Source organism: Rousettus aegyptiacus, unplaced genomic scaffold (genome assembly GCF_014176215.1).
Source record: "Rousettus aegyptiacus isolate mRouAeg1 unplaced genomic scaffold, mRouAeg1.p scaffold_m13_p_10, whole genome shotgun sequence".
Classification (NCBI taxonomy): domain Eukaryota; kingdom Metazoa; phylum Chordata; class Mammalia; order Chiroptera; family Pteropodidae; genus Rousettus; species Rousettus aegyptiacus.
This window is the reverse complement of record NW_023416285.1, coordinates 3,868,226-3,882,484: the sequence shown is the minus strand read 5'-3', so window position 1 is coordinate 3,882,484 and position 14,259 is coordinate 3,868,226. Positions and strand designations below refer to the sequence as shown.

The window sequence follows — 14,259 nt, the reverse complement described above, 5'->3', positions numbered from 1 at the left end:
TCTCCGCGCGTCTGCCCCTCTGCCCTCGGGGAACCCACCCGGTCCCCTCTCCGCCGTCCCCCACCCGGCGGACCCGGGCGGACCCCGGCTTTTTCCGCTCCCGATGCTCGCTGCCCACGTCCCCTCACCCCGCGCTGCCCGGGGAGCCCGCCCGCCCACTCCTCGGACCTGGCGCCGGCCCTGCCCCTTGGCCCGCGCGTGCTCCCGCTCCCGTCCCGGGGCTCCGGGCCCAGGACCCCCGGAACCCCTGGCTTGCGACAACTGCCTCCCGCCGGCTCGCGGTGTGGCCTGGGGCGCGAGGGAGTCGCCCCGAGCTAGTCCGGGGGAGTGGGCGCGTGTGGCGCCCCGGCCTCTGCGGGGTCCCTGAGCGTCTGTGTCGCGGACCGCAGAGGTTTAGATGAGCCTGAAAGTGTCCGTGTGCGCGTCTGTCCGTCCTCGTGCCTGGGTATCTGTGCGATGTTTTCTCTCTGCGGGTCTGTCTGGCCTGCTGTCTCTGGGTCTCATAGCTTGCTCCGAAATCTATGAATAGGATGAGGGCGTGTCTTCTCGTGTCTGTGTTTGTCTTGTGTACCTGCTGGGAGCCGCCCCCGATGCGGATAAGACAGGAGCCACCTCCCAAGACAACAGATAATCTCTCGACCTCCTCCGAAGGAATGGGGAGCTGCCTCAGGAGCCGCTGGAGCTGGGGTGGGGGTGTCCGGGGCTCTCCCTGGAACCCGAGGGAAGGGGGGTGGTGTGAGGGCGCCCAGAGCCTCCCTCATCCCCCAGGCTGCTTGAAGCCAACCTTTTCAGCCAGAGTGCCGCTCAGATCCCCTAAGGGGACTTCCCCGGGGAAGTTTCTGCAAAAGAAATCGTCCTAAGGGCGGGTGAGGCTGAGAGCAGGCTGGAGCCGGGAGCTGCCGGGAAGCAGCCTAGGACAGGGCAGGCGGGGCCGGCCACCTGTGTAGTAACAAAGGGCTCAGCTCGCAGAAGACGCCCCTCCCCCCCTTAATGCTCTGCTGTTACCCTCTGGAAATTCTTTTTGAACTGGGGACCCACAGTGGATCCAGCAAATTACGTAGCTAGTTCTGACTATAGAGGATCGTGGCTGCAGGGGAGCGCTGGGCCAGGACCTGGGGACCTTGTCTTACCTTCATTCATTCGTTCGTTCGTTAGTTCACGTGGTCAACACTTAGTTAACTCCGAACCGCTTGCCGGGATCTAGGCGCAGGGGGTGTGACTATGGAGGACCATCCTCACGGAGCTGCTGCCCCACTTGAGACACACTCGGCGGGCGGGCGGGCACCCGCGGAGCCCTCACTGGGAAGCTCCAGAAATCAATGTGAGACTCGGCCCCTGCCTTCCGGGAGCTCATGGCCCAGTGGAGAAGACAGAACAAGCTGTCCCAGGGAGCAGGGTGCCTGGACGGGAGGCTCAGGTGAGCCCCGAGTCTGCCAGGAAGGGCGAGGCATTCCCAGAGGAGGCAGCACCTGCATGGTCTTTATAGCTAGGAGTAGAAGCCGGCCAGGTAGCATGGGGCAAGGCAGGGCATTCCAGACATAGGATGCAGTACGTGCACAGAAATGAGTGTGAAAAGGCTGGTGGTGACCAAGAAACACGTCCGCCAGCTGGTGTCCCCAGAGCCAAGCCAGATGGATGCTCGGTAATAAGCCACGGAGTTAATGAGTGCACAGACGCACGGACGCCGTGTGAACGAGCAAGGCGGCCTCGTCTCCTCACCCAGGAGGGAGGGCGTCCGACTCCGAGGCGTGTCCTCCCCGCTGCTCTCGCCCCTCACCTTGCCTCGTGTTCTCTCTGAGCACACACCGTTACCTGGAAGGGGTGTACACCTGCGGCCTGGCTCTGTGACGACAGCTCTACCAGGGGGACGTTGCCTGTCCTGTCCACGGTCGTACTGTCCAGGATGCAGAATGGTGGGGCCCAGCACACAGCAGGTGCTCAATAAATGTGTCGAACTGTGTCCCCCCCCAAAGATGAAGTCCTAACCCTGGTCCGTACCTGTGACCATATTTCTTTGCCAGTGACCAAGGGGAGGTCATTAGGGTGGGCCCTCATCCAGTAGGGCTGTGTCCCTATGAAAAGGGAGAATTTGGAGACAAGCAGGTACTGAGGAATGATGATGTTAAGATACAAAGAGAATGCCATCTGCAAGCCAAGGAACCCCTGAGACTACCAGAGACCAGGCGCGAGGTCTGAAACAGATCCTCCCGCACAGCCAGGTGCCATTTTACCCCCCTCCTCCGCAGGGGGGCTTGTCGGTGAGTATCCACATATAGACACCTGAGGCCAGGAATCCTGATGGTCTGAGAATGGCGGTCAGGCTGGGGGACAGTGAGGGCGGCAGAGGGCATGGTGTGCGCAGCATGCTGAACTGGGGCCGCTCCTGCCACTGGGAGGTGGGGGCGGGGAGGGACCAGGTCCCCGAGGTCCTTTTCAACCCCTCTTTAATGCACACACCCTTGTGCGCCCATGTCGACATTTTTTAAAGGAGGACCACAGCCGCTATAAAGGGACCCAAGAAGATGGCTAAGAACTGGAGAAGCGTGAGGGGCCTGACTGGAGCGTGCTGTTTGAAGAAGGAAATCTGACCACACATCTGTCTGCTGACAAGGCTGCGTCCCAAGGCATCGTGAACGTATCCAAGGCGAGGGACTGAAAAGGTTTATAAAAGCTGCAGCTACACGAAAGGCTGTGCACATGGCTTCAGACAGAAACCAGCCGCGCGTGACACTTCTGCCCAAATGGGGAAACCCTGTTCAATTTCAGAGCTGAACCTGAACTCGGATGAGATTTCTGTGGCCCTCCTAGAAGTAATTTCCTCTTCACTCTCAACCTTCCCTTTAAAATTAGTCCTTAGCGTATACAAAATGCCCTGATCGCACTGTCATTCAGTTAGTTTTACGAATTCCATGTAAACAGTTCCTAGAATCCCCCAAACTCTTTCCCGCCTCAAAGAATACTGAGCTGAACCAGACTTTCAAGAAAAATGTTTTTAAGTGAAGGGCGTTTATCCTGTGGCAGCTGAAGAGGGGCATCCGGTAACTCCTGTTACCCAGACCCCCAGCCCCTCCCCCCGAAACTATCCCACTTACAAAGGTGTGGCTCTCAGCCTGACCCCGATTCTGAGGCATTTCTTTTGCTTAAGTGAAGCCAGAACCTTGTTGTTGTTGTTATTGTTGCAAAAAACCAAAGAGCCCTGATACGGCCAGGATCCTACGTCCTGTTAGGGCCCCCCAGGAAGGCCGCTGCCTCCCCGGGCAGGTCCTGGACACGCATGTGGCGGGGGGTCTCGACCTGGTTTTTACCTAGTGGGCTAAGTTAGATCCCAGCATCTCGATGTTCCCTGCCCCTGTGAATGCTCTAGCTTTGCAGAGATGTCTCTATCGACATCTGGAGCGGGAGAGTTCTTGACCCGGTCCGCACGCTGGAATCACCAGGATTCTTCCAAAAACTGAATCAGAACCTTGGGACAGCAAGCCTGGGCAACCAGTGCGCAACCCGGGTTGAAAACTTGGCCTTGACACTTGGGACTGTCAAAGTCAGGGACATTTTTAAGAGCACACACCTGCTTCTACCGTGCCCCTGGCTTTCATGAGAAGGATTTCCAGCAGTTACTCATTAGTCTTAAGAACTGGCCCTCCTCCCAGACACTTGTTCAGAGGCTATAACAACATTCCTTGACACTGTTTTTATTTATTTAGTAGTTATAACAGGAAAAGACCCGTAAATAATCTGCATACCAGTTATGTAACAGAAACAGGGACCAGGCAGGATCCTGTTCAGATTTACTAAAATGTGCCTTTGTAAACAACAGGGCAATCTTAACCTCCTGTGATCAGCGTTGGCATCTGCCTGACTAGGTTTTAACAAACTATATTAAACAGAAAATCCAGCCTTAGATTTCTGTCCAAGTAGTAAGAACTCTGCAAGAAAGAGATGGATGGATGGACGGACGGATGGGACAGGATGGATGATTGGATGGATGCACAGATGGATAGATGATTGGATGGATGGATGGATGGATGGATGGATGGATGGATGGATTGATGTAGGTAGATAGATGGACAGAGGTAGGTGGGAAGATGGACGGGTGGAGGAGGGAGGGGTGGATAGATATTTTCCCTTGCAGAATCCATCCAGACAGGCAGACAGACAGAATTTACGGAAGCCGTCCCTGGGGCACTGTCCTCTGCCGCCCCCCCCCCCCCACATTCCCTCCGGTGGGCCTGAACCCACCTTCCTCTAGTCCTAACTGCCAGGGTTGGCAGCCTCGTCCCTGCACATCACTGACTCTGACTTGTCTCTTACTTCAAGCAAAAGTCTCGCCACACTGTCATGTGCGCACAAACTGGGCTTGGTTCCGCCTGCGGCCCGTGCCGGCCTTCTCCGCCTCCTGGTCCCAGGCGCCTTGTCTCTCCTTCTCCACCGCCATTTACTGAGCAAGCACCTGCTGGGCGCCGGGCACCACGGTCGGTGCTGTACCAACACTGTCCCTGTGATCCACGGCCCACGAGGGGCACTGTTCCCACTGCGCGGCTACAGACACACGGGGTCGGCGGTGGCAGGTGCTGGGTGTGATCTGAGCCAGGTACGGCGGGGGCTGACTCAGACCAGCACTGGATGTCCCGCCACAGGAAACAGAGCCAACACCGGGACTTCCTACGACACAGTCCTTAGGATGCTGAGGTTTCATGTGAGCGTATTTGCATTTGAAAATGTGACTGCTGTCTTCCCAGAGGTCTCTGAAGAGCAGAGTGGCCTTCTCTAAAAAAGAAGCCTTATTTCTAGTTAACTCGAAGTGCTAATTAGCTGAAAACAGAAACTATTTCAAAATTTGTATTAACAAAGCCCACAGAAAAGTTAAAAAACATTTTATTAAAATGTTAAGGAAAAACTTATGCATACTTAAAAATCATTAAAAATTCACATTAAAACGCTAAAAACCCAGTCATTTACACAATGATAAAATCTAAAGTGATGAGAATGCATAGTTCGGTTGGTCCTCTTAACAAAGCCATTGTGAAACTGAGATCCGCAGGAACTGCTCGAGTTGGCTAAAGACACATGATCGACACCATCGCTCGGCACACGCACACCCACCACTGTCCACAGTCCACAGGCACCTGCCACCGCTCAAGGAAGAGCGAGCAGCTCGATCTACGGTCCTGGGAGGACATCACGCACGTATAAAGACACTTACGATTCTTACACCAATACTGTCTCCAACGGTTCAAACCGATTAACATTGCAATTAGTTCTTTCCATTTTGAATAACATTTGTATTTTGATTCTGAAAAATTCAATAATCGCTTGAGTTTAAGAATATGCAAATGAAATTTATTCTGATTTCAATCGAAGATCTATAAAGTCAGTTTTCCCCAGGAAATCACTCACTTCGAGACACAAAAAACTACTGTCGCTCTTCCACTATGTCTGCAATGCTTTCGGCTAGCTGGATGTGTAATCATTCACTTTAAGTGGACGTGCCCTTGAACCTGAAAGAGAACCAGTGTTTACGTCCTGAGTGAGACATCCTGTCCCACACTGAAGCATTTAGTATTAAAAAGCACAGTTCAACCTACAGGCCTGCAACGTTATCTGGGTCTCTGTCACCAATGTTAAGTTCATGGCAGCAGTAAGCTGAAACTCTTGAACCTGGGTAAAAAACTCAAAACCGAACCGCCAAAGATTTAACAATATGGTCGGAGGAGGGAACGTTCTTGAGGTGACACACGTGAACAGGGAGAAAGGGCGTAATGTGAGACTCCCAGTGGTCCCCTCCGCAGCACAATGTGTGCAGGGGACTCTACGCATCAGCACGGTCACCTATGTGCTGGTAACCATTTTCAGGCCAGCAGCAATGAGGTGACACCATTACTTCTTTAACTTGGTTATAGTGACTTTCCTCTACAGCTCCAAACGAACAACATGCTGTCTCTGTCTGCTAAAATGTCAATTTTCTTTGGCTCCCCAATAATTTACTTAGTGTATTAACTTTGACTTTCCTGGGCCTAATTTTCGTACTGTGAACAGTTGTATGGAGTGGATCTCCTCCCAGTTCTGATGCAAGCAGCATGCAGAAAGGGACTCTCTCTGTCTTGTGCACCACGTCCCCGGGCACACTGAGGGAGTCCTCTCAATACACGCTTATTTAACAAATGAGTTATGACGCTCAGCAAGCATGCCCCACGGTGTAAGGCAGCAGGTCTGTGGTCTCGGGGGAGGCAGACATTCTACAAATAACACGGAAGGAAAAGGTTGATGGGTCATCCAACAAATTTTATGAGGTAGCCAGAACAGTTAAAAAATGGCAGAATTTTTTTCTTCTCAATTGGGTAAAACTGCCCGTTCTTCCAATACTCCCCTTAAGAACGATATGCCTAAGTCCCCTGTTGATAAGTTGATTGAAGTTGACTTCAACAGAAAACGGTCTAATGTGTGACTGTCTACACTGTGAGGGCAGACACTATCTTCATGAGATCTCTAAGCAGTGCTCAGAACTACACCGTACAAAAGGGAAGGGGTCTCGGTCCCTCCTATCTGAGTTCAATGGACAGCTCTGGCCTGAACACGACTGAGGCTCACTCACAGGAGTCTGTTACTGCTGTGTCACCTGAACACTGTCACAAAAGATATTTTTCAAGTGAGGCTGTTGTTAGAAACGCCATTCCGGAGATCTTACCTTTGTAAATCATCCGAGGAGTGAGATCAACATCACGACCCCCATAAACTGAGTAAACAATAACAGTGGAGTGAAAAATGACCACACGTGCCACAAAGCGATGTTGAAGCTGAAAAGAAAAACAGAGGAAACAGGCGATTGACAATTCTAGCTGTAATCTACACGTATTTTTTTTTAATTTATTTTTTAGGCGAGGCAACCCTTGGTTGATCTCACAGATTGCAAGGACCTTGTCAGCTTACAATCCTTTATTTTTTATTTTTTTACGCCTACAGCACCTGGTCTTCCTACGTGGTCTCTCATCCAAATATTAACCAGGCCCGACCCGGCTAAGCTTCCGAGATCAGACGGGATCAGGCTTGTTCAGGGTGGCGTGGCCAGAGACTGCACGTACATATTCTATCGTAAAATCTAGACATGAAGAACTCACTTTCACTCAGTTTGAGATGGTTCATTCAGCTATGTACAAAAATAAACGTTGGCTGAATGAACATACATACATATATGTGTATGTGTACCTATACAAATATATATATGTAGTTTATACACATATATAGTTTATACATATGGGGGGGATGTTTTCTCTCTCAAGACATGATTTAGCCGATACTGGAAATGTCACAATCTCTTCAAAAAGCACTTGGAACTGGCTGGAATCACTATGGGTCTTCTGATGAGAGCTGGCTTAACAGAACCTTAAGTCTCTTAAGTTAGTGTCTGCGATGGAATAGCAACTAAAATGGCTACAGCCTGCTTTTACTGTACCTCACACGCTATCAAATTTTCACAGTAAAAAAAAAAAGACAGTTAAAAGCATTTTGCTATTTAAAACAGAATTTAAAAAGCAATAATTTTAAGTTGCTATTAAATTTTCCATTGAGAAAGGTAAGAATGCAACACATTCCAAGGACGACTAATCTTTATGGACAGAATTCATAAGCGTGGACGCTAACTAGGGGAGGCCACAGCCGACGAGGCGCGTCGGGTGGCTACGGACTTTAACACGTAGCATTGTGATAAGCAGAACTTTAAAACAGCTATGATCACACTGTTCTGAACAACAAAATGCCATTTCTGGGGGTGACGGACACTAACACGCCTGTCGGTCCACAGCCCTGAAGGGCGAGCGGCAGCCACGTCGCGACGTCACCTACATCAGACACCGGCACCCTTCGACTACAGAAAACAAATCGTTAAAAAGCGCACATTTAAACTAAGTACAAAAGCAGGTGCTTCTTCCAAAATCAAAATCCAATTAATATAAAAGAAAAAAATTAATGGGCTAAACACAGCCCATCACGAGCAGTTTTTCTCTCTGGCTGGCAGGCTCCTGGGGGTTGTTTCCTTTTCCAGTAATTAATAGATTTTTCTTCAGTAACCAAGTATACTTTTATAAACATTAAAAAAAAATCGGTGTTTTCTCATTGACTACCTATTCACTAATGAAGAGTACGAAATTGGCATTGTAACAGCAAAAGAATGAAAACTCGGGTGAGCTCGACAACGGGGAGCCGGTGAAACATTCCACGGCCTGTCCATGCCGTGGGAACCGTGGAACCAGCTACATGGATGAGCCGTGTCTACATGCACCCATGCGGAAGACCTCCAAGCCACACGGCTCCGTTAAAGAGAAAAAACGGCGAGCGATCCACTGTACACCAGTCTGGCCACTCGCTGAATAGAGGCTGGGGGTGCGCATACCCAGTGAGCCAACTGCTGCCCTTCTAGCGATAAATATACGCGCACATGTGCACGCGCGTGTGTACACGCACAGACAAAAGAAACACACACGCGGGCTCACAAGAGGCAGAGACACCACCGGTAACACCACCAAATCAGAGACGAGCCAAGTGCTACCGACAGTGGAACGGACTGGGATTCGGTAACGGACTGGGAAGGCTGGACGATAAACCACCATGATGCACAACAATACGGAGGAATCACACGGAATGCCGCAGGCAAACAGCCGACTAAACGAATACACGCTGCATGAGTCCATCTCTGTAGTTAAAACACTGACAAAAGTAGAGACGCGAAAGCGAGCAATTACATAAAGGTCCGACGGCGTTACCTGTGGGCAAGAAGGGCAGTGCCGTGACAACGGGGAGGCACGAAGGGGACTGATTATGAGCCGGCGGCACAGGTCTCTCTCTCGACCTGGGTGGGAGCTGCGTCAATGCTCGTTTTATAATAATTCATTCAGCGGTGTGATTTAGTTTTCTCTGCCTTCTGTATGTATTATTTCACAATGAAAATGATTTAAAAAGCAAAACGCAGACTATACACAGTGTGTCTCCATGTGTTGTAACTAAATATATAAAGATATTACTGAAAAAGGAATCAGAGACTAGAAATGACAGGGAGACTATTTCCCCATTATTCCTCTTTTTCCCTTTGAATTTTGTACCATGTACGTCAGTACCTGATGGACAAAATTTTTATTCCTAGAAGGCATTTCAGAGTTAACTTACCAAATCCCCGCTACGATAAAGGCGGCGGTTGTAATGGGTATCAAGGCTGGATACCTGACGTCGTAATCCCCGATTCCGTGATACCACTCCAGATAGAGGATGCAGTAAAGCGCGATGGCCAGGCTGACAAGCAACAAGGCGGCACCGGACAGAAACCAACTGCGGAGACAAAAACAGTGTCAGGGTGGACAGCGCCTGGCAACCCGGCGGCGGTCTGAAAACTTTTCGCTGACGGCCTAAAGAACGTCAACTAGAATGGGGACACAAACGGGCGCAGTTACTTAACCTCGGCTTTCAGAGAGTCTCGGCCTAATGGGGTGAGAAAGGATAAAAGAGCAAGACTTCAGAAACACGCATCCATATGTGCTTGTGTAAACCAACCAACCAAAAAAGCAGCCTGGTTACAGCAATGCATTTTCTTTAAAAATGCGGGAAAGAGAGCCGCTTTCCATTTGCCCCTGAAGTTCTGACTGTGAGAATGAGAGGTACCACCGACGCCTCCACGCTGAGTCAGGGTTTCTCCGACCGCTGAGATCCATGTGGACGACGGTTAGTTCGAACTGCCCCTCGTCGACGATTTCTAAGTGGAACCCTCACACTTCTGGAGCTCCGGCCCTCCTCCACGGGCAGGGTCTCTGCGTCACCTCTGCCTCTACCGAGACCTGACTCTGAGTGTGCGGCGACCCCGCCAGCCCCTTCCTGCCAGCCCACCGGTCACGGGGGGAGGTCAGTGTGGGGGAAAGAAGTCCCTTTTCCAGTCTCCCCGCCAACTCAATCCCTCATCGATCTTTTGCTTCTGTGTGGGGGGAAGACTGGCATTCCACATACAAGACAGAGGGGTCACGGACGGTGGGAACGGTAGAGTTACATGGGCACCGAGAGCGCTTCCAAGCACCCAAGGTTCCAGGTGCCCCAACGGCATTTTAAGAGGATGCGGCTCCGCGATTCGGAATGACGAGGTGGCGCGCGCCATGGTGAGGGGCCGCCCTCCCACCCCGTCCGTCTGGGTGCGCCCCCAGCACGACTGCCTCTGCGGCAGCTGCTACTGGTTGTGTTTGAATGAACTATGCCCTCTTTTCCAGCCCAAGTTCTAAACCAACTGAGAGAGACAAAGGAGTCAGGCTGTGGAAAGATGGCTTTGGTGAAAGGTGACAGAACACTTCCTAATACTGAAGCCCAGAAACAGACTTACCCGCTGGGTTCCAAGTCGCAGTGAAAACTTAGCGACCTTCTCATGACGGGCCTGCCCTGTAAAATGACGGCTTAGAAAAGCAGACCAGTATCTGTGCCTCCCATGGGCAGCTGGCTCCCAAGAGGAAAAAGATGCTGAGCTACACATCTAGATCCTCATTGCAAACTCAATCAGGAAGTCACACCGCCCCCCAGAGAAAGAGCAAGTGAGGCGGAAGGGCAGGAAGGGTCTGCTCGTGGAAATAAGGACCAAGCTTCCTCTTTCCAATGGCATAAACAGAGTCCCCGTACTGGCCTCCCCTGCCTGCGTGCACTTTTGCTCCTGAGTCCCCCCTCTAGCCACCATCGCTCCTCCTAAAGGCCTCCGGAGAAACTGTGTGCCCCCCTGTGCCAATGCAGGGGCCAACAGTTCCGCCTGCCCCGCTGGTGCTTCCGAACGACGATGCTGGAACGCCAGCTCTGACGTTCGCCAACCTTTTCCTCCTCCTTCTACGATCTGGGGGCCTTCAGAACACTCTCCATCCAGTGCGGAGGGATGTGGGGTATTCACAACTTCCTCCTCCGTGTGAACTCCTGAGATCAACTAGTGACCTTCGCCTCAACTCTAATTCAATCGCCACCTGCAGTTACCTTGTTAGCTGCCACTATCTGAAAACAGACACCCTACTGTCACCCACCGGTGAGCGCTCCCTCCTCCCAGTGCCCCTGCACTTTACCCGCACAAAGACGTTCTGTCTTGCTCCCTCCATGATTTACAAGTGGATAAGCTTGTCGTCTAATCTACTCCCTTTCCCACCCTACAACACATTTGTGCTGAAAAGGCACACTGAAATAACTTCTGGCCTCATCTGCTCTGCTGCACACAGCCAGAGCACGCATTACGTCTCTTCTTTGTTATCACCAGCACCCAACACAGTGCCTGGCAGAAAGCAGGTGTCTAGTAAACATTTGAAAAATTCAACAAACAAAATATAACATGAAGACTAAGACAAGGGTGTTTAATTTATGAAGCGGCAACATTTTCTTACCTACTAGTGTGAAAGTTTTCTTTAATAGTTTTAAAGAAATCAACATAATAGGTCGCAGCAATGGATGCCAATATCCAGAATCCAGAATGGACATTAAGTCTTGGAAGCGGCTGCTCCTTTTGCTCAACGGTTGTAACGGTTTCTGTAAGTAAGGGAGATTTCAAATGATTTAAACTGCCATAGTTTGAGGAAAAATTACACGCCATTTTAAGCCGAATAAAATACTGTCCTAGTGTTTTCTAAGAACCAGATTCTCTCCCATTGTAGCACCGATTTCTTCTACAAAACCGCCAAAAGGTTATATTTGCAGAAATAATTACTAGGAACTCACTATAAAACATGTCCAATATAGTCAACATGTTAACTCTAAATGAATTTTGAAATCAAACTGACATATTCAGTCTTTCAGAAAGATCGATGCCATCTGTTAGTGTAGAAATTTTAATATTATGTTTCATATTTCATCTAGGAAAGTAATTAGTCCTATTAGGAAAAATGCAAAAAATCGGGAAACAGTAGACTACAAAACAGACTGATTTCCAAAAATACGACTTATAACTATTTCTTTTAATTCTTCTAAACATGAGGCTGCTCAAAAGCATAAAGGACACACTGCAGGTCTAATCCTAGCACAGATATCTCGACAGGTGACGTTCCAGTCAAATTTCTTCCATCTGGGACCCAATCTGAAAGAATAGATGGCTGAGATTGGATCAAGTGAGTTCTTTCTAACAAGTTCCCCATGTGACTGACAGGCCCACTCTCGGAGTTCACGTGAGAGCCACTGGTATATAACTGAGGTTCTCGATATTTGGAATTCCTAAGACGCTTGTTCCTAATACAAATTCTGGGATATAATACCCTCAAAATTTATAAACGAGCACGCCTGAGCACTGTTTTCTGTTTTTTTAAGTTGCACATTAGTTTCAGATATACGTACGATGGTTAGACGTTTATATAATTTATGAAGTTACCCCCCATTACTCTAGCACCCACCTGGCACTACATACAGCCATTATAGTGATACTGACCGTAGCCCCTATGCCGTACTACACATCCGGGGACTGTCGTGAAACTACTAATTTGCGCGTCTTGATCCCTTTACCTTTTCCACCCAGGCCCTCAACCTCCCACCGCCCTGGCAACTTGTGCTGATTTTTAAAAGGTAATAAATGCACGAGGTTTACAACATACAGGACTAAAAGACAGAAAAAGAAATCCACTTCTGCCAGTCCGCCTGCCCAGAAGCAACCACCGGTATCAACTTCTATTGAATTCTATATTCCATGCAACACACGTCAGACCTCATCTGGTTTGCACCCAAACGGCGGTATGCCCGTACGCTGTTCTGTGCCTCCCCCCGAAAATCATCCGCATCGGCAGATAAGTCAGCCAGGTGTGTCGTGCACAGACCCATGCTGATGCGCTTAGCCAGCTTCAAATTAGATGGCATTCCGAGCGAGGTGAAACACCTGGCGCACACGCCCTTGCGTACCGGTGGGCTGGTTCTCAGAATTAGAACCGGTGGCTGTTACCAAACAGGCGTGAGACCAGCGCTGCCGCGAATACCGAAACGCAGCCTTAGGTGAACACGCGCAGGGCTACGTGATCTCCAAGGATCTTTAACAGCACCAAATGCCCGACTTGCAAAACAACTTGGTATAAGCCCTGAGGGACGAAACGCGACCCCTCCCGGCGGGGCAGGGCTGCGGGAGGCCCGCGAGGCCGGCCGTTTCCGCGGGCCTCGCCTCCGGGCACCTCGGCGCGGCCCGGAGCGCGCCCGGGAGAGCGCCTCACCCGGCCTGGCGTGGCCCTCGCCGTCCAGCGAGGCCTTGGCGTCCGAGGAGAACGGGTATCGCCGCCGGAGATGCTCGCGGGCCCGCAGGGCATCCATCTTGACGCGCTCAAGGAACTCGGCGGAAGTGACGTCAAGCCCACCGGAACTTCCGGCAGCGGCTTCCGGGCGGAAGGGTCTCTCTAGCTGAGCGTGGGGACCGTAGTGTTTCTCGGTTTTAATTGCTGAGAATCTGGGGCGGAGTTGGCGTCGCCACCTGCGCGCGGTCAAGTCCGCAAACCTGATTTGGGTTTGAAAACACTGATCCTCTCCTGGCCGAGATTACCCCATTTTCTTTCGAAGGACAGAGCTTTCGGGTGCCGCTAAAGGCGTGCCGGGCGGGGACGCGCGGCCTCGCGGCGCTGCCTCCTGTGCTTGCTGTCCGCCTCGGAGCTACCGTTGGCTCCGCTGTCCCCAAAGCATAAGGAGGACCCTCGGTGTAGGCCGCGACGCTCGGCCTCCAGCTTCTCCCCTGCCCCTCCCCAAAGTCGCCTGGCGAGACTTTGAAAGGGCCGAGAGCAGCCCTCGGAAGAGGAGGGGGCCTGGCACCCACCCACGTGGGTGGACTTGGGTAAGAGAGAATCCCCTCGGGGCCTGTTCCCTCGGGGAATACACGTGCCTCGTGTTTGCTGTGGGGTTCAAAGGCGAAGCACCGGCACGTTCCTGTTAATCCCCTCTTTATAACTTTTGAAAAGTTGTCCCAGCTGGGAACGTGGGAGCTACGTTTGCACTTTCCCAGAAAACTGCCATGTCCCATCACTCAGGCTCAAACCGGAAAAGACTGTGTGCTATCACGAATTTGCAAGTTTTTCTCCATCGAGAAATCTATTTATTACTCTTCCTACCCACTTCCTACAGCGTCTTGTTTGAGAAGTTTTGCGCTTAACCATGGAAGCATTCCCTGAACACCTCTGCTGGCTGGAAAATTACTGCTTGGCTATGTCTAAGGGAACATAGGCTGTCACCCATAGGAACATAACATTCTAACAAGTGTTCTGCTTCTGTACCCCTGCTTGCACACCCAACCTGTGGGTCGACAGGTAGTGACTAGAA

At 51.0% G+C, this 14,259-nt stretch overlaps 1 protein-coding gene across 1 annotated transcript; it reads right to left on the bottom strand.

The window, feature by feature from the left end:
• Positions 1–5,315: 5,315 nt before the first annotated feature.
• TMEM128 (transmembrane protein 128) lies at positions 5,316–13,311 on the bottom strand. The gene is made up of 5 exons (XM_016137150.2): positions 13,170–13,311; positions 11,373–11,514; positions 9,154–9,312; positions 6,683–6,791; positions 5,316–5,495 (listed from the first exon to the last, which is right to left on the bottom strand). Exons 1-4 carry the CDS (start codon positions 13,264–13,266, stop codon positions 6,692–6,694), a joined length of 498 nt encoding a protein of 165 aa, XP_015992636.2. The 5' UTR covers positions 13,267–13,311; the 3' UTR covers positions 5,316–5,495; positions 6,683–6,691.
• Between the last annotated feature and the right edge of the window lie 948 nt (positions 13,312–14,259).